The sequence below is a fragment of the Dermacentor andersoni genome, chromosome 10 (genome assembly GCF_023375885.2).
Source record: "Dermacentor andersoni chromosome 10, qqDerAnde1_hic_scaffold, whole genome shotgun sequence".
Taxonomy (NCBI): Eukaryota; Metazoa; Arthropoda; class Arachnida; order Ixodida; family Ixodidae; genus Dermacentor; species Dermacentor andersoni.
This window is the reverse complement of record NC_092823.1, coordinates 84,993,903-85,019,071: the sequence shown is the minus strand read 5'-3', so window position 1 is coordinate 85,019,071 and position 25,169 is coordinate 84,993,903. Positions and strand designations below refer to the sequence as shown.

The window sequence follows — 25,169 nt, the reverse complement described above, 5'->3', positions numbered from 1 at the left end:
ATTCCTTCTTTTATAAATCGCCAGAAGGGTGCTGGCACATGATGTCCGTTTATTTACTGCTAACCATGTCAATTGTTGTTTCAGTTATGTTTCACTTAGATCTCTAGTGGGAACAGTTTTGTACTTTTTTAGAATACAATCTAAGCTTGTTATAGTGAAGTCACATCCAACATGAAAGCACCATTGTTATCTCCTATATTTGTTATAAGCCTACAATACTACATGCTGATATTTGTGAGAAGCATTTTAGATTTACTTTGCTATATATCTGATAATTCAATGTCTGAGTCAATTTGTTGAGGTGTGACTTAACATTTATGGACAGTCTGCTCTCTGACGTAATACCTAGAAGCAACCAATCAAGGATGCACAGCCCCTAGCTCTTCGTTGTTCAATAGGATGTATGTGGTCCCGGCTCCCAGGTGGTCGTCCCGATCAGCACACAGTCGAGCCCAGGTGCTGTTCTACCTGGCCGAAAACCTGCAGATGCGGGCGGCCGAAATGGCCGGCGTCATACGCAACATGATCAGCCGACCCGAGGCGGCGTGCAAGGCCGAAGTCGACGCCTGCGTTCGCCGACTGTTTTACTGGGCCGCCGCATGCGACAAGGATGCCGGTTCTGTCCGGGTGAGTGTGTGAGGGATGTACCGTATCATCGTGTCAATGTTCTGCTCCAAACGTTCCAAGAATGTGAGGGACATAACTGGAGACCACGTTCACAGTCCATCACATTTTGGGAATGCTTTCATGTTTGTGTGGCATAACGGCCAGCGCAACGCCTCGTTGAAACAACTCGCATCCTCTGTGCTGGCTTATGCAATGAACAGGCACTGGAACAGGTACAGTTGAACCCACTTATAACAATTCCTTAGTGCCCAAAAGTCTTAATTTTTATAATTTAACTGTTATATAGTGGAATCTACTTATAACAACATGCAGTCAATGTCCAAATTTTTCGGTTTGCCTAGGTGCCATGAATATTCTGAACGATGCAGCAGTCCGAAAAACATGAGTGCGTGCCTTTTAGTGCCTCCAGAGGCTCAAGTTGTCACAGGCTGTCCGAAATGACTTTGAATGCGTGCCAGTACACTTATTTTATTAGGCATATCAGTGCTTGTACTGTCACAGATGGTGGTTGCACGCATATTTAATCAAATAATGAATACTGTATCCCGTTACAGTGGCCCCTTTCTATTCTTGCTATGCTTCACCGCAGTACATCGCATGTGCTTGACAGCGCAACACTGCTGTACTGCGGCGAAGCTGACTTTAGGGAACTGGCATTATGCAGCGTCGACACCTTGCCGTACTTTCTGTGCCTCAAAGCCATTGGCAAGGATGGCATAGGCAGAGTCGGCGCCATTGCTGACAGGGGTTAATTCTTTCAATGAAAAACACGGCACTGAACAGCGGGAAGCTTGGCAGCGAGCGTCGAACTATCCAGGCCTAGTGTCGCTGTGGCAACCGTGGCTACCAGCGGAACGGCGTGTAGTAGCAGTGGTTCGACTCTGTGAGATAATCAGTGGCATCGGTGGTGGCTTCTATTAATGGCGTTTTGCATCTGCAGTTACGACAAACAGTTCAGAAAATTTGACAGCAAGGAGTTCCAGCATCCAAAATTTTGGACGTCCTTATATATCAGCTTTGTGGGGTGTGTAGTGGTATTGCAAAGGCGTCCAAGTTATTGGGTGTGTCCGAAAAATTAGGCCTCCGAAAAATTGGTTGTTGACCGTGTTCTAGCGCCAAGGAAAGGCAGTTATTATAACTGGGTCGCACGAAAAAAAGCAAAGGGGACAAACATTCCAACATTTTCATTAAACAAAATGAAGTACAGTCGAACCTACTTATATCATTCCTGGTTTTAACAGTGATGTTGCATGGGAAGATTGTAGTAAGGGTTCACTAACCTCTTTCACGGCAATTGGGTCATTGAGCCTTGATCATGGGGTCATTGCTCTAATGAGCAGAGCATTGGGCTGCTGTGGTGATGGAACTGGGTTCGAAAGCAACCCTTGCCCCAACTTGAGTCACTGGGTGTGTTCCACTGGGTTTGTGTCAATCTTATTCAGTGATAAAAAAAATCCTTCAAGATTTCGTCACTGCTATGCAGAATTGAAGCTGCATGATGTACAGGGTGTCCCACGTAACTTGAGCCAAACATTAAAAATATGCAGATGCCACGTAGCTGGACAGAACCAAGGTAATGTTGTATGCCGTCGCTTGATGGTAGTACTCAGATTATTTTTTAATTTCCCCTAATTAGATCATTATTCTTAATTAATTAATCATCTCGAATATTATAGATAGATGAAAAGTGTCAATGAGAAAATTGCAGAGCAACATGAAAAGCTCCCGGTACAGCTTTCTGTTCCTCAATACGCACTACATAAATGTGTTTTTCGGAGTATGAAAGAAGCCCACGCATTCACGAAAAATTGCTGCACGAATGGCCACTCAAGGCACTTTGCGTGTATTTGCAGGCTTCTTTCACGCTCGGAAAAACACTTTCACTTATTGAGGTACAGAAAGCTTTATCGGGGAGTTTTTCATGTCGCTGTACAATTTGCTCATTGACACTTTTAATCTAATTATAATACTTGAGAAGCTGATTAATTAAGACTAATTATCTGATCAGGTGGAACGAAAACAATTATCGGAGTACTATCTCTAAGCGACTGCAAACATTACCTTGGTTCCGTCCAGCTATGGGGCATGTGCATATTTTTAATGTTTGGCTCAAGATATGGGGGACACCCTATACATACATACATTCAGACAAGCTTGACTGATTATATATTCACACATATACTACGTGCGGACTTCATACATTGCACGATCCTTCAGTGCTAGTTGCACGAACATCGAGCATAATACCCGCACGGTTTCTGCTGGAATTTTTTGGCAGTGAATTAGGTTTTTTTTTCTCATTAACTGCCAAAACCTCATTCCTTTGTAACCAACATGGGGTTCTTCTTCAGACTTGTTAATTTGCAGTCATAATGGCATAGAATGTGGCCAAAGATTATTCGTGTCATCAATTTTGCTACGTGTAGACAGGCGGGAGGTTTGTGAGGTCCATGGCTGGTGAGGCTGTGCAATTGAAAGATCGACAGCATGGCTGCTGTGTTCTTGTCCCTTTCACCTCAACCAGAGCACGACCATCAAGGGCACAGTGGTGCGCGTGAACGAGCCCGTGGGCGTGATTGGCATTGCCTGCGCGGAGGAGGCCTTTGTGCTAAGCAGCTTCGTGTCTGCCATGGCTGCAGCCCTGGCATCCGGCAACTCAGTTGTCGTTCTCGCCAGCACGGAGTGGCCGCAGCCGGCGCTGCGCTTCTGTCAGGCAAGCTGAAGTTCATTACTTTTTAATTTTTTTTTTGCTTGTTCTGAAAGGGTTCTCGGTGTCTGAATTAATGGATGTGGAGAAGAGTGGGGGAGGGGTGTTCTGTTCTCTTGATGAACCTCTCTCACTCCATGATGGGTCACGGTATATGCGGTACTGGGTAGGTACTGCCATGCGAAGAAAATCTTTTATGTTAACTTGCAACACTGGGTATCCGCACCCAGTTTTGTGCTGGTCATGAACCTCTTTGACGCCAACTTAGTTCACCGGGTCTGTGCCAGTAGCTGTGTGCCGCTCTTCATTGAACGTCTTTGATGCGAACTTGAGTAACTATGTATGCGCCACTGGGAATGCACTGCTTTACAATGATGAAAAAAAGGTCCGTTAAATTTCTCCGATGCTGAGTGGAATCAAACCAGCGTCACAAGGGTGCCTTTAAAGAGAGCAACCCGATGCATTAGCGGGCTGCGCCAAAAATGCACGGGATATGCGCCACTCTTCGGTGAACCTCTCACCAACTTGGGTTGCTGATTATGTGCCACTGGGTGTACGAAAAGCGAACCTCTCACCAACTTGGGTTGCTGATTATGTGCCACTGGGTGTACGAAAAGCGAGGGAGCAATTCTTGGCATTCGAAGGCACCGGCACGCCATGCTCTCGGAAGCCACGGGTAGACTTCTCGGCAGTGCCATTAGAGAAACGCGAGAGAAAAGCCCAGTTACCACGCAACGTTTGCACGTACCAGCACGCCATGCATTTCGGAGGTCACGCAGAGGCGATGCGGCAACAACGCTAGATGAAACCGAGTGTTCTTGGAAAAGTGCGGAAGAGGAGTCCCACTGCATAACTCGTTTCGATGGTGGCAATGCATTGCGTCGCTATATTGAGTCAATGCTAAACGCATTACCATCAAGATCCATCGTGAGATGGGTCGTGCTTAATTTTTTTGTAGTAGGGTATTGACTGGCTAAACAGGTTGCTGCATTAATGATGGGCCAAGCAAGCACAAGCTTTCTGTGAAGAATAAACTTGCTGCACATTGGCCTATGCACTGAGGCTCCTGTGTGTGTGAGCCAAGTCTTTCTAACTTCCACATACTTGGTAAAAGCAAAGATGCTTTGGCTCTAGAGTTAATGGAGGCTTATTAGGTTAAAAAAGAAGCACAATATTTTTATCAGTGATACGTTGGTGGCACCGTGCAGTACTGAAGATCAATTCTTTAATTGCATGTCAGGATAGACGTGTATTTTCGTTATTTCATCTCCATGCTCTGAATGCCATGCTCAAACGTATTTGTGCATGCTGGCACTTTCCAAATAAAAGAAAGCTATGAATAAATTTAGTTGGGAGTGACACTGTTTCCTATCTAGGTCTTACTTCTACTTGTTTCGGGTCCGATTGCACCGTAATAATTACTATGTGGCTTCTCTGAAAGAGGCACACCACGTAGGGTATGGCCAAAGCACAAGCGACCTTGCCACGGAGTGCACACAATGACGGGCCGCCTGCGTCACGTACTCGCAGATCCTGCAGACGTCGGACGTACCACCGGGCGTGGTCAACGTCCTGTCGGGCAAGGAGCGGCCCGTGCTGCTGCGCGCCCTTGCAGAGCACCACGACGTTGGCGCCGTCTGGTACTTCGGCCAGGAGAGTGACTCGGCGGCATTCCTCGAATATGCGGGTGCGCACAACGACAAGCGCAGCTGGGTGTTCCCCGTGCAAGACCACAGCGACCAGGACCGCCACTGGATGGGTTGGCAGGTCACCCAGCACACCACAGTGCCCAAGAGCATCTGGCTGCCCTCTGGCGACACGTTTGCCAACTGAGGTCCGTCGGGAGCACAGTGGTTGCCTGCACTCCCGTGGGAGACCTTGACCAGGGTAGCTTCGTTTACTCAAACTTGACGTCGGCGTGTCCAGTCGAAAGGCGGGCTTATCCAGACCTGTCCGACCTTGTTATCAGGTGTTTTGCCCTGTAGTCGAGTGATTCAACCAAACCCTTCCAGCAAATCTGACCCAGCTCTCCCCGACACCCTCTGTCTGACCCTCTAGTGTTTATACAGACTTGATGAGCGGTTTTCAGCCCAACAAGCTGACTTGACCAGACTTTATTTCCATGATACCGTAGCTACTATCCATTCTCCAGCACGCTGTCATTGATGCGGGAGTCTAGTTCTTGTTCTGCTTTTTCTTTTTTCAATTCAGGAGAGATCATCGCTCGTGCTTAGCCCTTAAACCTTCCTTGCTGTATTATTGATTCATTTACAGTCGAACCAACTTATAACAATATTCAAGTGCCATGAAAGTTTCATTGTTATAACCGATAATTGTTATAACTGGGTTGCCTGTAAAAAAAATCAAAATAGGGGATGGTGTAGCTGTTTTGAAAAATACTATAATGGTGGGGAGGCTTGTTCTTCTACCACCTTCCTCCATCTGGCTTCTGATTGTGTTAACTTGTTTAACAGTTTATCTCTGCTTCCTGCGCACTCCAATCGCGTGTTGTTAACAAGCCACTGCTGTCGGCATTCAAGAATGGCACTGCTGTAACAACTGCAGACAGGGGTCACGGGCGGCAAGTGACATACGAGCTCCGCCGAGGCATCGCTTTGGTGGCCCCAAAAGGTGACTTTTAAAAAATGCAGGAAGGTTGCCGCGGCAGCATCTCGGCTTGAGAAATCCAGAAGAAACGCTGGGACGAGGTTGCCACAAGCATCTCGCCACGTACTTCCCACTGGCTTGCATGAGAAAACCGCATGTCCGTCAGCCTTGCTTGCTTTGTATGACCCTTGCAGACAGTCAAAGAACCCATTATTAGTATTGATGCTAATTGAAGTTTGAACCTCTTGTGTACAGTTGCAGACACCCGTAGTGACTCATTGTGCCTTTCTGGCCGTTATGCCTTGTTCATGTGCGTCGTGACTGAAATTTCACAGCAACAAAGCGGTGGTCTCTTTCTTGCGAAGACAGAGATATATTTGGCTGAGCAGTTTATGTGGCCGCATGACTTAACTCTTTGCAAGTTTACTTACCAGGTTCAAAAGGGGTACTGCAGTCTTTTGAAGAACTGCCAGCTTCCTCGCACCAAGCTAAAGGAACAAGGGATTGAAGAAGTTGAGGGTAACAGGCTGGAACTGTTCCTCAAGGTTTTCCTTCCCAACATACTTTAAGGCAGCTTGAGATTGTGGTCAGAACAAAGCACAGCTGTTGATCAATGTCCGGACAACTTCGGTGCAGGCCACTTATATTATTCCGTTGTGGCATCTACAGTGAGAGTGTTTGCAGTGCTAAAAGAACACAGAGTGAAACGAGATGTGAATGTGATTCCAGATTTTTGTGCAAGCTTGTTGCCCATGTAATGTCTGCATTAGTTCAAGCTTGGGCACCGTGGAGTTTATTGCGTCATTGTATGCATGTACTGGTTGAGGTGCGAGCAGTGGTGTTTATATTCAATTGTACTACAAATCCTACGCCCAGTCAATCAAAACGTGGGCAAACAATCTTCATTTTTGCAAACAGAGCTGTTTTAAGGATCCCTGTTTTTCATGTTTTCATCCCTGTGGAAGTACTATTATATTGCTCTTTTCTAGCTTTTAACTTCATGCTAGTGTTTCAGTAAGATTTTTGGTATTATGCAACCATGGTATCTGTACATGGTGCTATTTTTTACTGACTGTTCATTTGTCCCTTCATTAACCTCTTTCATGTTAGAGGAACATCTTTGACCCCCTTTCGTTTCGTTTTTGTGTCTTGTAGCATACGTGGCATGAATCTTAGCTAGCCAGAGAAGCATGCTAAGGACTTTGTCTGTACATTTTATCTGTATTCGTTAGCAGTTAATAGGCACAATTGCCATTGTACTTGGGACAAGAAAGAACTGAGTTGTTTTTTTGTTGCATATGTATTGCTTACACCCCCAGATGTATGCTCACTTCTTGAACTCTTTGATGAGACAGTATTATCTGTTTTCCTGGGACCTGAGTACACATAGGTTGGATAAGGAACATTTCTATTTTTAAGAAAACGTTTTGAAGCATGGATCATAAGGTGACCCATTGTCGTCATATGTTGGTTGGGCATTGTTTGTGTGTTGTAATAAACGTTTAACAAGCCTAACACATGCCCATGCAAATCTTCATTTGTTTGCATGCATCATCTTTGCATGTCATACGAGCAACTGTGGTTTCACGTGCATTGTCTGCATGATTGTTACTTTTGCTACGTGCTGTGTGTGTGAGCGTCTAGGAGGGATGTTTATGGCAGCCGGTAATACCGTATCCACTAAATGGACAGTTTGTCTGTCAGTATGCATGTACCGTATTTGTACGATTCTAATGTGCACCTTCTTTTAAATAAAAAGTGCGTTCAAATTTGCGTACGTGTTACAGTTGTAACTATTTCTACCGAAAATCTAAAACAAAACAGATGTTTACTAAAAAAAAAAAACTGATTGTAAGGTAGCTAGCCATACTGTCATCGAACGGACGCTGTTTTATTCCTTGGCTTGCGATCGCCATTTTGCAGTTCGCTGTACGCCTTTCGTAATAGCTCAACCGCCTTTTGTGGAGGTAGCGCAGTGTCAGGATGGAAAAAAGTTTTCATTAGGAGGCATCCTTCAAGCATATAGCGGTCTTTCTGGCAGAAGCAGGGCAACCGGGCAGGCTCGTGGGTGTTACAGATTCACAAGACTTGTGTCCATAACTGGTGGAGACAAAGGAACTCCTTATGCATTATATGGAACTGAAGGTGACTTTCTGTGGTTACTAGACAGTGAAAAGGAGGTGTCGTCGGACTTCGACAGTGAATAGCCGCTAACATTCAGCTTTTTGCATGTCTGTGGGCCTTTGTATGTTCCATAAGATCGTTTCAACACGGTACGCGTCGACTCAGCATTTGTGATACGCTGTATATGAAAGTATAAGTATATAAAAATATAAATATAATTATATAAAAATCGGGCCCCTCGGTTAACCCCCTTTCTTCTCGCTGTATATGAATGCAATATAAGCAATATACGCGGTAGAATCAACAGCAAGTTTTTAAATTTTTTTAAATCACATACAGTGTATTACCAAGATAGTGTATTACCATATGCAGAAAAGTTCAGTCACTTTAGCATGCATTAAAGGGGATGGAAGCAGCCTGCATGCTTACAAGACATTCATTAGATTACTTGATATTTTCATTTGAGTGCATTGTTACTTCCTATTGTTTTCTCCCACCAAAGGTCATGGGTTCGAGTGCCTTAATAAGCTCTACCTCACTTGACTGTCCCTTAATTAACTTCACCCCAATTAACATAAAAGGTCATGGGTTCAACTCTCTACCCTCAGGTCAACTGAAATCTAACTAGATGTGGCAAGTTTGCCCGTATCTCCAAGTGGGTTCAAGTCCCACCGAAGGTCGTAGGTTCGAGTGAATTATTCATCATCATCATCAGCCTGGTTACACCCACTGCAGGGCAAAGGCCTTTCCCATACATCTCCAGCTACCCCGGTCATGTACTAATTGTGGCCATGTTGCCCCTGCAAACTTCTTAATCTCATCCGCCCACCTAACTTTCTGCCGCCCCTTGCTACGCTTCCCTTCCCTTGGAATCTAGTCCGTAACGCTTAATGACCATCGGTTATCTTCCCTCCTCATTACATGTCCTGCCCATGCCCATTTCTTTTTCTGGATTTCAACTAAGGTATCATTAACTCGCGCTTGTTCCCTCACCCAATCTGCTCTTTTCTTATCCCTTAACGTTATACCCATCATTCTTCTTTCCATAGCTCGTTGCATTGTCCTCAATTTAAGTAGACCCTTTTCGTAAGCCTCCAAGTTTCTACCCCGTACGTGAGTACTGGTAAGACAGCTGTTATATACTTTTCTCCTGAGGGATAATGGCAACCTGCTGTTCATGATCTGAGAATGCCTGCCAAACGCACCCCAGCCCATTATTATTCTTCTGATTATTTCAGTCTCATGGTCCGGATCCGCAGTCACTACCTGTCCTTAGTAGATGTATTCCCTTACCACTTCCAGTGCCTCGCCACCTATCGTAAACTGGTGTTCTCTTCCGAGACTGTTAAACATTACTTTAGTTTTTGAATGAATTATTAACTAACCTTAACTGAGTGAATTAACTAACCTTAACTAATAACGAACCTTAAATAACTGTGCCTTAATTAAACCCCCTTTGTAAAGGGTTTTATTTACAAGCAGGGCTACGGAACAAAAGCCTTGGCCCAAGAGCGTCGATCGCTATTCTGCGCACCCGCCGTGGTTGCTCAGTGGCCATGGTGTTAGGCTGCTGAGCACGAGGTCGCAGGATCGAATCCCGGCCACGACGGCCGCATTTCGATGGGGGCGAAATGCGAAAACACCCGTGTACTTAGATTTAGGTGCACGTTAAAGAACCCCAGGTGGTCGAAATTTCCGGAGTCCCCCACTACGGCGTGCCTCATAATCAGAAAGTGGTTTTGGCACGTAAAACCCCATAATTTAATTTTTAATTTTTAAACTATTCTGCGCTTTCCGGCGGCCGGACTTTGTCGCCTTCTTTCAGTAGCTCCAGACTCTCTTCCCCACTACATTGGTCCTGGCGGCGAAGAGGAGCTGCTGCGATGTAAGCACTAGAGGGCTGTAGCAGGGCTTGAAGCGGCTCATGTGGACTGTTTCATCACTGCGGCAGCGTCGATCTGTGAGAGGTCACAGGCTCAACGATGTACAGTAGTTGACGGGTGACTTGCATTGACCGATGCGATAGGGACACTGATATTTCGCTGCATACTTGCGGGAGAGACCAGATGTCTGGCATGGAATTGAAAGCCATATGAATGAGCCAACAGGGAAGGTAGGGGCAGGTTTAGCGAGGTCAAAACATTCTTCTTGTAGAGCTTGTGTCACGGATGTAAATGAGTGTGCTAGTTGGCGGCACTCTTTGGCATTTAGAGTGAGTTGTGATGGACGGTATTCGGATGCATCCGAGCGGTATGGAAGTACAGTATCCAGTGTGGAAGAGGACTCACGTTCATAGAGTAGAAAGAAAGGGGAAAATACTCTGGTGGTTTGGCGTGGCTGTGTTATAGGCATCTGTCATGAAAGGAAGCACAGAGTACCGATTAGAATGGTCGGAGGCTATGTACATGGAGAGCATATCACCGAGTGTTTGGTTAAAGTGCTCTGCCAGACCATTAGTCTGCGGATTATAGCCTGGGGTGGTGCGATGAATATTGTTGCAGTGAGTCAGAAACTCTTGGACGCCCCGCAGGGGCATATGTGTCCGCAGGCGTTTGGTGTGTTGCGACACCACGTACCCGAGCACATGAGGGTTGGACCCTTCTGCGCATTGCTGTGTGTGGCTTAGCCGTATCTGGGGAAAGGGGGATCTTGGGGGTAGAGCCGATGCCAGGTGTTCGGACCTTTAAGGCCCCCCAGTGGAGGCAACAGACCTCTTTGGCCTCTGCTTCACATAGATGGCACCTCCAGATTGACCAACCTGGGGGGAATCGGCAGTCGTCTTTTTTTTTTGTCCTCTTCTCCAGTCTTCGTCTTTCTCTCTCACCTTTTCATCTTTCCTGTCTTCTCTTCGCTTCTTCTCACTTCTGAATTTCCAGGCAGCAAGGGTTAACCTTGTGCGGCTAGCCTGTCTTGGTTATGCTGTACTTGGTTATAGCAGCGATGTACCGCTGGCGTTGGCAGGGCTTCCCTTGCAGAAACTTCTATCACGTCCCCCTGTTGGGCTCCATGGTGGGTGGTTGGCATCGCTGCCAAAAACCCCATCTATACTTATGAAGAATGCATTTCAAACTCCCTGATCCCCCTCAGAAACGAGGGCACACAGGAGATGTCTTCCAGGTTTTTGGGTGCCAAGTCCACAACTTCGCTCGTTTCCATGTAATTCACTCCGAAACAAGGAACAATGAAATGGTTTGCAATGGTTTGTCTGGTTTTTCAAAGTTTTTGATGGAAGTTGTTGGTCCAGTTTATAAAGCATTGAGGATGGCAAGCGGCGATCTCCTCTTGGAGCTCTGCGATCAGAAGCAATATGAGAAACTGCCGAAACTGGTATCATTTGGGGCTACCCAAGTAACAGTAACCCCGCACCGTATTATGGGCACCACCCATGGCATCTCGGATGATGATTTGCTCGAGCTGACGGAGTCTGAACTCTTGGAGGGCTTCAGTGAGCAGAATGTTATCAATGTCAGGAGAATTAAGATCAGGTGGGATGGCAAAGAAGTCGGGACCAGGCAGCTTATACTCTCCTTCGGCTCAAGTGTCCTGCCCTAGTCTAACGAGGCCGGGGACATCAAGCTTCGCGTTAGGCCATACATGCCGAATCCCCTCCAATGTTTTAAATGCCAGCATTTCGGCCACAGTTCACAGAGCTGCCGAGGTATAAACAAGTAGCCGAACTTAAGTCACTGGATCATAAATGCTGACCGAATGAACCGTACAACCGTAATTTTAATATTGCCGAGCTTAGAGCTGTCTTGAGCACACGTAGAAGCTCTGCACCGGGAGGTGATAGGCTCATGTATGACATGATTAAAAACTTGCACACCGACACACAGATGACACTTCTGGCACTTTTCAACTCTATCTGGGCTGCCGGATACATCCCATCCTCATGGAAGAAAGCTATTATCTCCATCTTGAAGCTGGGCAAGGACCCCTCCTTGGCAGCAACTTATCGCACGATAGCTCTTACAAGTTTGCTGTGTAAGCATTTTGAAAAAATCATTAATCGCCTTCTCATACATTTTCTTGAATTGAACAATATGCCTGATGCCTGTCAGTGTGGCTTCAGAGAAGGGCCATCCACAACTGATCATCTTGTGCGCATTGAACCAAATATCCACAGTGCATTTGTACATAAACAGTTTTTCTAATTGACATTACTCGATATGGAGAAGGCGTATGACTCAATGTGGCATTATGGGATTTTGGAAGACTTGTCGGGAATGGGCATACGTGGAAATATGTTCAACATACTAGAAAGCTACTTGTCTAGTACTACTGTGTGAAAATCGGCAATGTATTGTCACGACCTTTTATACAAGAAACTGGTGTATCCCGAGGAGGCATGCTTAGCTGCATGTCTTTGTTGTGAAGATGAACACGCTTTCTGTTTCACTACTGCCAGCCATTTTTATTCTGTCTATGTAGACGACATACAAATAGCTTTCAAATCCTGCAACCTTGCAGTGCGTGAGAGGCAAGTACAACGGGGCTTGAACAAAGTGTCCAAATGGGCAAACGAAAACGGATTTAAATCGAATCCCAACAAAACTTCTTGTGTGCTTTTCAGAAGAAAGGAAGGGCTCATTGCACATTCCAATACCAAAATGTATGGGCAGCAAATACCTGTGAATAAAGAGCGCAAGTTTTTAGGCATTATACTTGACTCTAAACTAACTTTTATTCCACACATAAATATCGCAAGGTGAAATGCTTAAAAATAATGAACTTACTGAAAATTTTATCCCACACAACATGGGGCAGCGACAGGAAGGGCTTAATGAATCTTTACAAGAGCCTTGTTCGATCACGATTGGACTATGGTGCAGTGATCTATCATTGTGCCGCCCTTAGCGCGCTAAAGATGCTAGATCCCGTCCAGTATTCACCACCATGTATCTGGCTGGTCACTGGTGCTTTCAGAACAAGTCCCATTGAAAGTTTATACGTAGAATCAAATGAGTGGTCACTCCATCTGCAGAGAGCATACATCAACCTAACATATTTTCTGAAAGTTCGCTCTAATCATCAGCATCCATGTTTTAATGCCATTAACACTATGACATGCGCTACTCTTTCATAATCGTCCCTCTGTAAGACGGCCTTTTTCGCTGCGTGTGAGGGAGCTTAGCTTTGAAATGGATGTCCCACTCCTCGAACGTCGCTTAATGCCTCCAGCTAAGCTGCTGCCGCATTTGGGAGTGACAGCTGATAGAATGTCATATATCTTTTGTACAAGTTACAAAGCACGCTCCAGAGATTGAAATCCAAATGCATTTCCTAGAACTCGAGTACAAGCACTCCTCCATGGAGTTCTGCACAGATGCATCGAAGTCCCATGTTGGGGTGTCCTATGCAGCCATCGGTCCATCCTTCTCGGAATCCAGTGTACTGCATTTGGAAACAAGTAACTTTACGGCTGAGGCCTATGCACTATTATTGGCTGTGAAGCATATAAGGAACTCCAAACTCCAAAAAGCAGCTATATATACAGACTCCCAAAACGTTGTGAAGGCCTTGATGTCACTCTGGAAGCAAAAAAATTCAGTACTTAATGAACTCTATTCCATCCTGTGTAAAGCATATACATCTAACGAGCATGTCATTATATGCTGGGTGCCTGGCCATAGGGGCATCGACGGTAATGTTCTGGCAGACCAGATGGCCACGTCAATTTCATCACAACCTATTAATCCTATCACTGCTGTCCCTGCCACAGATCTGAGGCCTTTCTTACGAAGGAAACTGCAAAACCACTGGCAACGCTTGTGGGATGCGGAAACAAATAATAAGCTGCACGTAATAAAGCTACAATTAGGTTTCTGGTCCTCCGCAACAAAATCACGCCGAACGGATGTCCTATTCTGTTGTCTCGGAATAGGACTCACATTTGGCACCCAGAATTTTCTACTCGTGGGAAATGAACCTCCGACCTGTGGTAGATGCAGGGAGAGGATGACCATCCTCCACGTCCTCCTGGAGTGTCAGGAAGCCGAATCTGAAAGAGATACATTTTTCTCTAGCATACCGGCAGCACATCCGTCTTCATCCTTTCATGTTTCTCGGTCCAGAACAGTTTTTTGATGTTAATACAGCCCTAGGTTTCCTGAAAGATGTCTTGCATGTTATTAGCCCCATACATTCGTAGCGCTTCCTCTCTTTAGAGGATGCCACTGCGATAGTAGTATTGTATAGCAAATGCGTCCAGGCCCTTGTTTCAAAGGCTCTGGTGAGGCAGTAGTGCTCTAGCCAATTTTTTGCATCTGACATATTTTGTATATTATATCATTTTCTAGCCATGCATTTTAAAGCTCAGAGTACACGTCATTAGTCATCACCATAATCTTATTAGACGTAGATTTTACGCACTTTACAGCCATGTCACATCACTTAGAACACGTGACTCCACTGCGAAGTCACCAACACTGGCATGGCGCTCTTTGGCCATGCCTGGCCCTTGCACCGCTAAACACCACACATTCAATTCAACTCTTGGATGACTTGCAAAAAAATGCATGGCATCAGTTGCTAAGCAGCTCGTATGTTGTGCCGTGGCGAAGAACCAAGCTGCGCACCTCCACCAAACTGTAGGGAGGTTTATTTACAGGCAGGGCTACGCAACAACAGCCTTGGCCCAAGAGCATCGGTCGCTATCTCACGCTCTCCGGCCTGCCGGACTTCGTCATCTTCTCTCGGTAGTTCCCAACTCTCTTCCCCGCTACACCGTAACACCACAGGTCATGCTGACGCTTCTTTGCCTCGGCTATGCTTTCTTAGAAAGAAATTGATGGCCTAATTATTGTGCCCGGACTGCAACATCAGGACGGTGTAGACGAGGTCATTCTTGGTTTTTCTCACGGCGTTGCTGACCGAAAGCTGCCTGCTTCTCAGGAGTACATATGACGCATGGCCTATCCATTTTGGAGCCAGAGAGAAACTCGTGCATGCCCGCTCAGCTGCGACAGAGATCGACGATGCCACTACTGGCACAGTCCATCGCGCGCCTCTCTCTCGCTTTTTATTTTTCATGCATTCACATGGGGTTGTGCCCGAGTTTTTGGCGCAGAGGTGACACAGAGGGATGGATGAATCGGCTAGCCATGTACAGCTTCGCTGTAGCTGCAAATATACATCGGTCGTGGAAGTGTGGCGGTAGACCAAATGTGTCGACTGTCATCAGTAATAATGAAAACCTGAGGCAAACTTGCAGCTTCAAGAAACAGCGGCATAAGACTCCATCTTTGAATCCTAGCCTATGCACAGATGTTCTAGCATTTATGGCCTCAAAGCTTCGTGCTAGCCTGTGGTACGTGGCCACCCAGGTACCAATTTCCAAGTCACCAGTTTGGAGGATTCTGAACGACGGCCTCCACCCATACCACCTTAACCCACACCAATGCTTGGAAGATAGGGACCTGTAGAATCGTCTAGATTTCTCGAATTGGGTTCTCGCAAAAGCTGATAAGTCACCGCACTTTTTGAGCAACATCACGTGCACAGACGAAGCCAATTTTCACAGAAATGCCCAGGTAAATTTGCGTAATGCACACTATTGGAGTGACTACAGTCAATGCACAGTGGGCAAAGTGCAATTGGCACCTGTACCAGTGGTCGTTCAATGTGGGGTGCGGAATTTACGCTGGTGCTATAATCAGTCCCATCCTTTTCGATTGCACACTGACTGGACAGAGTTACGTGGACAAAATACTTCCAGGAGTGGTGGATGAGTTTCTCAGCGAAGTCCCGCTGTCATGTCTTCCACTTCTGTGGTATCAGCAAGATGGGGCGACAGCACACAGCAGCAGCCGAGCACGAAACTGGCGGGATGTGACTTTTCATGCGCAATAGATTGGAAGGCATTGGCCTGTAAATTGGCCAGCTAGGTCACCTGACCTTTCACCACTCAATTTATTTCTTTGGGGTTATGTGAAAGATCGTGCTTACATGATCAAGACGGACGTCAGATCAGCTCAAGAGAAGAATAAGGGATGTCCGCTGTAGAACTCAAGCATCAGTCATCAACAAAGCCACTGAAGATGTGATAAAGCGGACTCAGTACTGCGTAGCTGCAAAAGGAGACCTGTTCGAACACGTCTTCTACAGCAGCAGGCGGTGTTCAATGGCGCTTACGAATTCATAGATAATAAAGACACACTGAAATCTGATGTTTTTTTTTTTTTGTGAAGTCGTCCCGATTGCCAATTTGGCTCATTTAGAAGCGGTTATTTACTTTCTTGAATGCATCGCTTTTGCCTTTTCTCAACACATGGGTTGTTTCGCAGTCTGTTTATTTCGATGTTATTTGACGCCATGAACCTGTTTTTGCAGCACGTATAGACTATAATGAGTAATAAAAGTTGGGGCATCCTATACAATTCACTCAGTAACCGAAATGAGGCCAAGCCGGATTCACACGAAATCAGAACCAACAGCAGTCATGCACAGGAGCACCTATACTCAGACTAAAGGAAAAGACAGAGAGGCTGCAGTTTCGCCAGAAAGGCGAAGCAGTATTAGTGATAGCCAAGTATGCGACAATTACACAAGGTTAGATAGATTACACCCCTGATAAATGCCAGATTCTTGGTGGTGGGAGAGGACTCGGGCTGTGAAATTACTTCCTCCTACTACGAGGTTTTGTAACTTTTCATATAAGGCCGTCACTTAAGTGAACAATTCTTCAAGGTCACATGAAGTTTCTTCAAGGGCACGAAATATATATATACACACACACATACAGACAGTGAAGACGTGCATATGAAACGATTTATTGACGTTTCGGCTGGGGTCCGGCCTTCATAAGAATATATATATACGGGATTCAGAAAGCAGGTCGAGCCCCACCCCCTGGAAAATGAAAACTTTCCGCCTGTGCTCATCGGTGTATGAAACAGAAAAGGTTTGACAAACATCAAATGGCAATGCCTTAAGTAATAAATAAAATCCAATCCACCAGGCAGCTAGGAAAGGTAATGCAAATGAATATATTCCAAAATTGAAACTCTTTTTCCATCATTAGCTTTTTGCTAGGCATGCAAGGAGGTAGAGGATCTTGCAATCAGGCTGCCACTAGTGCTTCGGTCACATCGTCAGGAATAAGAGGCTTTGCACGATGCTCTTACTATCTCCTCTGAAAAGGCAGTTGAAAGCATTGAAGTTTGTGCCAAACGTATAGATATTACTCTTTGGTGTGGGTGTTTTCATATACTTCCATATACATACAGTTAAACCTTCATATAACGAATTCGGTAAAATTGACAATTCGCTTTTGCTATATTGATGTTTCGTTATATTAAAATTCGATCTTCTATGGAAATAGACAGTCGCTAATGGAAGGGGCCACAAAATTTCCCGAAATATTGGGCGTCGGCAAAAGCAAGTTTGAATTTGAGGAAAAATCATTTTGTTGCCTTTGAGAGTGACAAAAGATGTGATTTGATGCCCTGTCGACGATATCTTCTCATTGACTGTACAAAGTGTCGCCAGCTATGCTTTCACGTCCACTCCGACCCCGCAGCTAATAGTGTCGTGGGCAGCGGGAAGCAAACTCTTCGTTTGCCGCTTCCTTCGACGCAGCTCCAAACCTCAGGGTTACACAACTTCCAGCACTAAATGCATGGGTAGACGGTGCACAATGCCACGCCATCTCAGCTGACCCAGTCTTTGCACAAACAGCAGATTAGCTCTAAAACGGGGTGTGCGGACTGCGTATGCGCTTGCCCACGCTCACAGCCATGCCCAATCATGACCACGCCAGAAAAGGAGACGTGCACCGAAATGCTCTCCCCCCCCCCCTCCCAAGTGCCTGACCGCGTTACTGCGAGCTTGCTCCCCTCCCCACCTTACCTCTTGCTTGCCCAGGAAGACTGTGCTCATCAAGCTTCCATGCGCCTTGGTTGACCCTCGCAAACGTTCACTCACACCTAGAGCATACAGTGGGATCTTGTCACACTTGGATTTTATGAAAAAAAAGAAAACTGTAAACAGTTTAGTACAATCAAGGAGAAATATACGACGTACATTGGCTGGAAAAGGTTTAATAATATCTAAATTCTAATTAGCTCAAACATACATACGTGGCCAATGCGACAGCTTTTGTACCGAATCGTAGTTCTGAGCATTGGACAGCTGAGAAACGATTAAGGACTGATTGGTTTGCAGATCAGTGAAGCACATTGCTGTCGGTATGTCGGGGGTTCGCATCCTGGCCTTGCCTACATGCTCAAAGTGACACATACACGCATTGCTCCCCGTTAGCATTCCTTACATGCCACGACATTAACCTATATTTTAAAATGGGCCATGAGTGCTTACTTTGCTCCTTGTCTGAAGTGATGTCTGGATTCTGCAACAAATGGGCATAGACAAAATTGCAGAAATATATGCAAATACACTGCAGAATGACTAATTACATTTCTGACAAATTACCTTGCATCACATATTGGAATTCACAAATTGCAGCTTGTGAAACTGCAAGGCATATATCTACTCGAAAAGAATTCTGTGGATGACATCATTTTTGGGATATGCGGCATCAAACTTGCTGTGAAAGTGCACTAGTCATTCCGCTTACTTTTTTAACAAGTGCCACATTATGCATTGAAGGACAAAATTAAGTGGACTACCAATGTGTTTCTTTCTAAAGTTCGGGAATTGCAAAGTAAGGGAAAGATGCAAAGTACACACCTTCTGTGGATGCCTAGAGCTGTTTAAGAATGTCCTTGCAATGGAGTAGTACATGAACACCTAAATGCATGTAGCCAGAGCATCGGGCTTCTTTCTGTGACCCCCTCTACTGTGCCGAGCCTAATTTTCATCTCTGCCTATGAATGTAAGGTGAAACGATGGGCTGAACCTGGCATTACGAACTTTCTAGTGTATGTAAACCTAACAAAATTTAAAAAAAGAAAAAACACTGGCCTGCGCAGGGATCGAACCTACGACCTTCGCGTTATTAGCACGACGCTCTAACCGACTGAGCTAGCAGGCCAACGTGCTTCTTCGGTTTTTAATTGCCTATAAGTGCTTAGTAATATTTGGAGCATATTTAAATACAACAATGAAAAAAAAAAACTTTTCACTGCTCGGACATCTTCTCTAACATCTGCTGATGTCTTTCTCAAATAAGAACCCGTCGTGTTCGCGGACCTGGCAAATCTGTACTTACGTTCTCGCTCCCGAAGGCCATGCTTTTGCCTTTTGTGGCCGCTAAGAGTACCAGCGGCCTCAGCATATGACCTCCAAGATTTGCATGCGCTGGTTGGTTTTGCTTTATTTAACTGCTTTACCCCACTCTCTGCCCCCTGCGGTGCAAGTTATGAATTCGTCATACCATACCGGTGCGCACCAAGAAAAACCTGCCAGCATAGAGTTTCTCACGGTGTTATAGTAAGAAACTTTATGCCTGCCGGCGTATGCAGATTTCAGAGGCCATGCTCAGCACCGTATTACTTGGTGGCGCTTGCAGCTCTACATCTTCAAGTACAAGTGCGTGCACCTCCTGATTTGTAGAGTATACGGCCATGTGTTATGGCGGCGCCTACTGTGTTTATAGTTGTGTCAAGTGAGTTGAATGCATGGTTGTAATGTTTGATGTGCGCATGGAGGAAGGAAAAAAAAATCTTTCTCCATGGATGTGCGTGTCCAAGCATGTCACATGACAATTATGACACCTAAATGGATGTGATTGCGCGTTGTGGAGCGCAGTCATTGACTCTGCTCCCTGCTGGCACAACGCTTCAACTCAGGGTTTGATTGTGAGAATGCCCCTTTGTTTTCAGTTTGTTCCCTCGCTTTGCTATTGCTTTAGGAGAGAATAGCTGTGTAGTGTGATGTCACCTTCCCGCTGGATCCTTGGTTGGCGTGTCTTGATGGCCGGCGAACTGTTAATCAGGTTTTGCAGAAGCAGAGCAGTGCACTCCGTCTGATCGCTGTGCGCAGTCCTTCTGATGGCACTTGTGTGTGCGCCGACATCGATGAGGTTGGCTGGTGTGCAGGCCAAGGACCCCTCTGCCATGCGAGTTCAAGAGGCGATAAATGTGCTACAACAAAAACTGTTTGATAGAAGTGGGCAAACTACGACGCAAGGAGGATGAGTGACTGCTGCGGTGGTGACATACGGTATGCTCTCAGTGTCGTGCGCTGCACGCCATAAGTGTGCAAGTTAATGAAGCCCCGGTGCAATGCTTCAGTGATCCTCCGCGAGTAATGTTTACTTTGATCGTCTGGCACGTGCCTGCAGTCGTACAAAGTGGATTCAGTGCTACACTCTTAGGCAAAGTTACACCCTTTGGCTTGCCCCTTCTGCCACACAACAATAATCGTTATCTGCCTTGATGCGTTTCCTTTCTTTAACGCTGCGAGCCCGGAACTTTCCAGTAACGAACGGCACGCGCGTTATCAGCATAGAACAGTTTACACCCTTTGGAGTGCCCGGTCTGATAACGTGCGTGCCGTTCGTTACTGGAAAGTTCCGGGCTCGCAGCGTTAAAGAAAGGAAACGCATCAAGGCAGATAACGATTATTGTTGTGTGGCAGAAGGGGCAAGCGAAAGGGTGCAACTTTGCCTAAGAGTGTAAGAGCTAACTGCAGTCTTTATAACGAAGTGCTCCGCACCTTCAAAATCCTTCGTTATAAAGGTCACTTCGTTGTACAGGTCGCGCACTGTACCACTCACTTTAGAGCAGGCTAAGCACGTTCAACAGAACAGAAGGAAATCTTTAACATTAATCCGAAGGAGACTTGGTGAAATCGGTTGCTGGCTTTTCTGTACACACTTTGTCAGAACTAGGCCGCCAACCGGCAGGGTTCTGACTGGTGTGGTAGAAGGCTGTTGCCAGACTTTGGGGTCTGGCAACAGACACATCGCAAAGCACTTGTCACAAGGAAAACATCACTGGTCGTAGAATAAAAGATAAAACTGCTGCATGACTCGGTGCAAGAAAAGGCTAATTGATAGACCAGAAGCAAAAATAAGAGGCAGTCATGTAACGGATGAGAAGGTGAAACAAGTGGCCAGGTTTTTTGTTTGTCACAACCATTGGAAGCGAACAGATTACAAAGAAAAAGAAAGCATAGGGGAAATTATTTGTAGTTTTTGATTAGAGCGTAGGATTAACAAATTCAAGCAAAATGAAAGGTGAGGAGAAAATTTGCTGTCGGTGAAGCCGAACCCACAATCTTTGGATTATGCGTGTGTTGCACTACCACTTATGTCATGCTAATGGCTGTTCCCACATTCTTGGTTATTTATGTACGTTTACAAAACCTAACTCGTGGAGTGTTAACTAGAGCCATGCTACTGCTGCAAAACCGAAAATTAAGCTTTCGTTACCGATTTTGTTTCTGCAATGCTTCGAAAACATTTGTTGTTGTTTTACTTCTGGTAATTTGCAGCACTTTGTTCAGCAGACGGAGAGCAGCAACCCGAGCTTAACAGTTGATAGTGAAATATTTGGTTAGTTTCGATATCAGAAAATATTGAATAGTTCATTTTGGAATATAAATAGAATATTACGTGCTAACTATTCATATTCGAAACTTCGAGTATTCTCCCACCCCTAATAATAAGTGAAAACACAATTGTTTCACATAAAGTGAAATGGTACATAACAAACGGAGTGGCTGTATGTGTTTCTTTCATGAGTGTGCCTTCATTTTCTCATCTCATTGCAAAAGTAGCAGCTGGCCTATTCTCTAAACTTACAGCTGTATAAGAATGGAAAAAATTCGCTGATTACAATACTCCCTAATGCAAAATTTCAGCGCAACTCTATACATGTTTTTACTTTGTGATGTATTGAAGCATCGCACTGATCACCACACCGACTGGCAGAGCCGCGTTGCGCGGCACTATATATCGACTGGCCACACAGTTGCCACTTCCTGGCAACTGCAGCTTATGCAATCGTAATGTTTAGTGCGAAATGCTTGCGGTGAACGATGTGTGTGAAGGCGAGCTTTATATTCCTTTTTTTTTTTTTTTTTCCTCGGAAGGCCGGTGCTGGCACTTCCACGAATGCGCTAGGCCCCCCGAGGATGTGTGGACGTGAACACTATCTGGTGGTGTTTCAAGGTGGCTTCCTCCACTTTCCTTCTCGTGCTCTCTTCGCTGTCGCACTCTTCTGCTTTTTTCCTCACCCTTTTGCCATACTTTCCTCCTCCGCTTTTCTCCTTGCACTCTTTGCTATCACCTTCTTTCATACCCCACTGCGCTCTACATCGCTCATTTACTCCGATGAGGCTCGCTGATGCTCAATGTGGGAATGGGTGCCCAAGAGCTGCGCTCTAAAAGTGTTCCCGTATATCTTTTGCACCTCGTGAGATAGTTCTGGTGGACAGCCTTACACTTCAAGAGCTGCAGGAGAGAGTAAGCAATCTCATATTTAGGATTGTGCACTCTCTGCTTCATGCAGCAGAGCAATACTTGGCTTCCATGTTCATGCCAGCATTGTCTACAATATGTTTCTTGTTGAAGTGTTGCTGTGCTCCTTTAAAGCACAGTGAAGTCAAATGCTCAAGTTGAATTCTGCAATCAATGTGAAGCAACCACCTGTGTCTATTTAAAAATGCATGATCCATTCTTACTTTCCATTCTTACTACTGTGCATCCAAGAGAGCAGAGTAGTCTTGGATTAATTTTAGCCAGATTCTGCTTACATCTTTCACTTTTGGGCTTCTTGGTGCAGATTCTTTGTGTGGACCTCAGTGACATTTCATATTGCAGGAAAAATTTACAGTTGTGTTTGTGAAGTCTGCCACACCGGTGGCATGTTATGTCACCTTTGCAAATATCATTGACATCACTCTAGTTTCAAACACTACAATTGTCTTGACATGCCTTCCATGTCAAACTATAGCACGCTTTGGCAAGGTTTCGGACTCGGTCATTAAAGGGGCTCTGAAACGGGTCGAGCAAATTTTGTACATGTGTTTGGTACAGCTACAGCTAATCATTCACACCACCGTTTGGGTGAAGCATCTCATATTAAGAGAGCTACAGACGATTACAAGTTACCCTCCTTCATAGCCATGCATTTTCTCAACTAATTTTCTGAGTGATCAGGGCTTAGCTCCGCCTTCACTGGCTCTGCGTCATGATGGCACGTTGTCCTGTACTTCTGTTTCTCTAGGAATGAGCACGCGAAGCCTCTGCAACCTTTTCGCCAGCCGCGTGGCAGTTGAGCCCAAGTGAGAGCTATCGAAGCAGTGTGCGTTGCGAGCATTCTGTCGCAGCGCCGAGCATGTCCGATATTCCGGTAACAACAGGCGAGCTGGGCATTTCAGCGGATGGGTGGAGGCTGATGAAGTAACTTTAACATAAACGTACATGAGCTGCCCGATCGGTCTCCACGGTCCAGCCACCCGTTGGTGCAGAGCTTAACCAGCCAAAAAAAGAGCTAATATTGCTCTAACCAAGTGTAAAGCTTTTTAAACATTTACAAAAATGTGTCCACGATTACGCTCCTGCCAAAAAGTTTCACCAACAGCACTAAAGAATACACTTTGTTACTGCTACTGTGTTTGGTTGAGCTCTGTGCCACCAGGTGGCTGCACCGTGTAGGCCATTCATGTTTGTGCCTTTACTCGTCCCGTGAAACAGTGCGGTCAGACAGCCAGAACCAGTCTGCTTACACTTGTGTTTACCCAAATACCGGACATGCAAAAGACTATTGTGGTAGTAATCCTTCGGCGTAAGGTGATGGCTGCAAACGCGCAAATCCTGGCGTCGATCGGATAGCGACAGTCTGATGCGCTGCAGCCACTCCGCTCGTTTCTTGCCTTGCAGAGGGACGCGATGTTGCAGCTTGACACATTACCAGTCGCCGCGTTTGCGGCCCACAACGTAAAAAGGGTGAACCATGGTGCTCGCAAAAGCAAAGATTGAGATCAACGCTGACCATGGAGCTCTCGTAAACAAGCAGACGACACTTGCTTTGTGCCAGAATTGTGGAAGTGTAGTGAGAAATTGTCCTTGTGCATTCTTTTTGTTACTTGCTTTTTTATAGAAACAAATGAACTAACATTCCGACTATTAGAAACAACACTTGTTCACCACGAAGATGGAAAATTATTGATCACGTGCCCTGGGCAGCCAGTCGCCCTACTAGTGTCATTAGGGCAACTTCCATCAAATGGTCGGGGGTGGCTGAAAATTCAGCCGCGTAACGTGCTGCGATCGGTACCGATGCACATTTTTAAAACCTTATAATAAATTACAGGCTTTACGTGGAGCACTTAGATGCATCAATTAATGGTCAAGAGCACCTACCATAACGACTCAGTACATTTGTACAAAATCGTCAAAATTGTTTCAGGCCCCTTTAATCTCATGCACTAGGCATGTAAAAAATCAAGTTAATGGACGTCTACTGTACTAGTGTGCACCCAGTGCATAAATTATGTAATGTTTGGTGAGAGTCAGTGGCTGCTATTCCTCGGCCCACATCAGCGACACCATTTGCTGCATGCCCTTAAAGGACCGCACAGGGAAAACTCACTTCTATATTGGCCTCAGTATCTCCTAGATTGTCTTAATTTTAGGCTACTGTTGGCATGTTGCTCAAGAAATTTATGTTGCTTGCTACGTGCCCCACCATGATGCATCTACAATTGCAGATTGGACTTGCTCGCTGTTGAGTCTCCATTAGCTGTTCAGCAACTACAGATGTGCTTCATCAACATTGACCCGATAAACAAAAACTAATGCTGGACCGTCCCAGCTCCTTCGAAGGCGACGATCTCTGCCACAGAGGCCGGTGACCACATTGTCTTGCTATAGTAGCACTCTGCGCAAGAAAGAGGACCGAATCCTGGTCACAGCAGCAGCATTTCAATGGGGGGGGGGGTGAAATGCAAGAACACCAAACACCCATGTACTTAGATCTAGGTGCACGGTAAGGGACCCCAGGTGGTCCGAATTTCTGGAGTCCCCCACGACGGCATGCCTCGTAATCATATCTTAGTTTTGGCACAGAAAAACCCCCTATAATTTTTAAGGAGGATGAAAGTATGGACAACTTCAAGGCAAAGAGCCTGCTTGAGCACCTAGTGAATGCAGTGTGTGTTAACCTCGGCAGGCTGTATTTGCTGACCACTTAAA

The 25,169-nt window shown here is 45.6% G+C and overlaps 2 protein-coding genes and 1 non-coding gene across 4 annotated transcripts in view; 2 read left to right on the top strand and 1 right to left on the bottom strand.

The window, feature by feature from the left end:
* Positions 1 to 7,714, top strand: part of LOC126544201 (aldehyde dehydrogenase family 16 member A1-like) — a 77,716-nt gene extending 70,002 nt beyond the window's left edge. The window contains exons 11-13 of the mRNA XM_050191437.3: positions 423 to 627; positions 3,152 to 3,340; positions 4,865 to 7,714. Coding sequence (XP_050047394.2) covers positions 423 to 627; positions 3,152 to 3,340; positions 4,865 to 5,167 — 697 coding nt within the window. The 3' untranslated portion in view covers positions 5,168 to 7,714. The remainder of the gene's footprint in view (positions 1 to 422; positions 628 to 3,151; positions 3,341 to 4,864) is intronic.
* An 11,270-nt stretch (positions 7,715 to 18,984) lies between these two features.
* TRNAI-AAU (transfer RNA isoleucine (anticodon AAU)) lies at positions 18,985 to 19,058 on the bottom strand. The gene has a single exon. It is a non-coding gene; the product is annotated as a tRNA-Ile (tRNA).
* A 545-nt stretch (positions 19,059 to 19,603) lies between these two features.
* LOC129380712 (uncharacterized) overlaps positions 19,604 to 25,169 on the top strand; it is a 44,981-nt gene continuing 39,415 nt past the window's right edge. The window contains exons 1-2 of one of the 2 annotated variants that reach the window (XM_072284918.1): positions 19,604 to 19,824; positions 19,962 to 20,188. In XM_072284918.1, coding sequence (XP_072141019.1) covers positions 20,160 to 20,188 — 29 coding nt within the window. In that variant the 5' untranslated portion in view covers positions 19,604 to 19,824; positions 19,962 to 20,159. Of the gene's footprint in view, positions 20,189 to 25,169 lie in introns of both variants that reach the window. The other variant, XM_072284917.1, reaches the window with a different exon arrangement.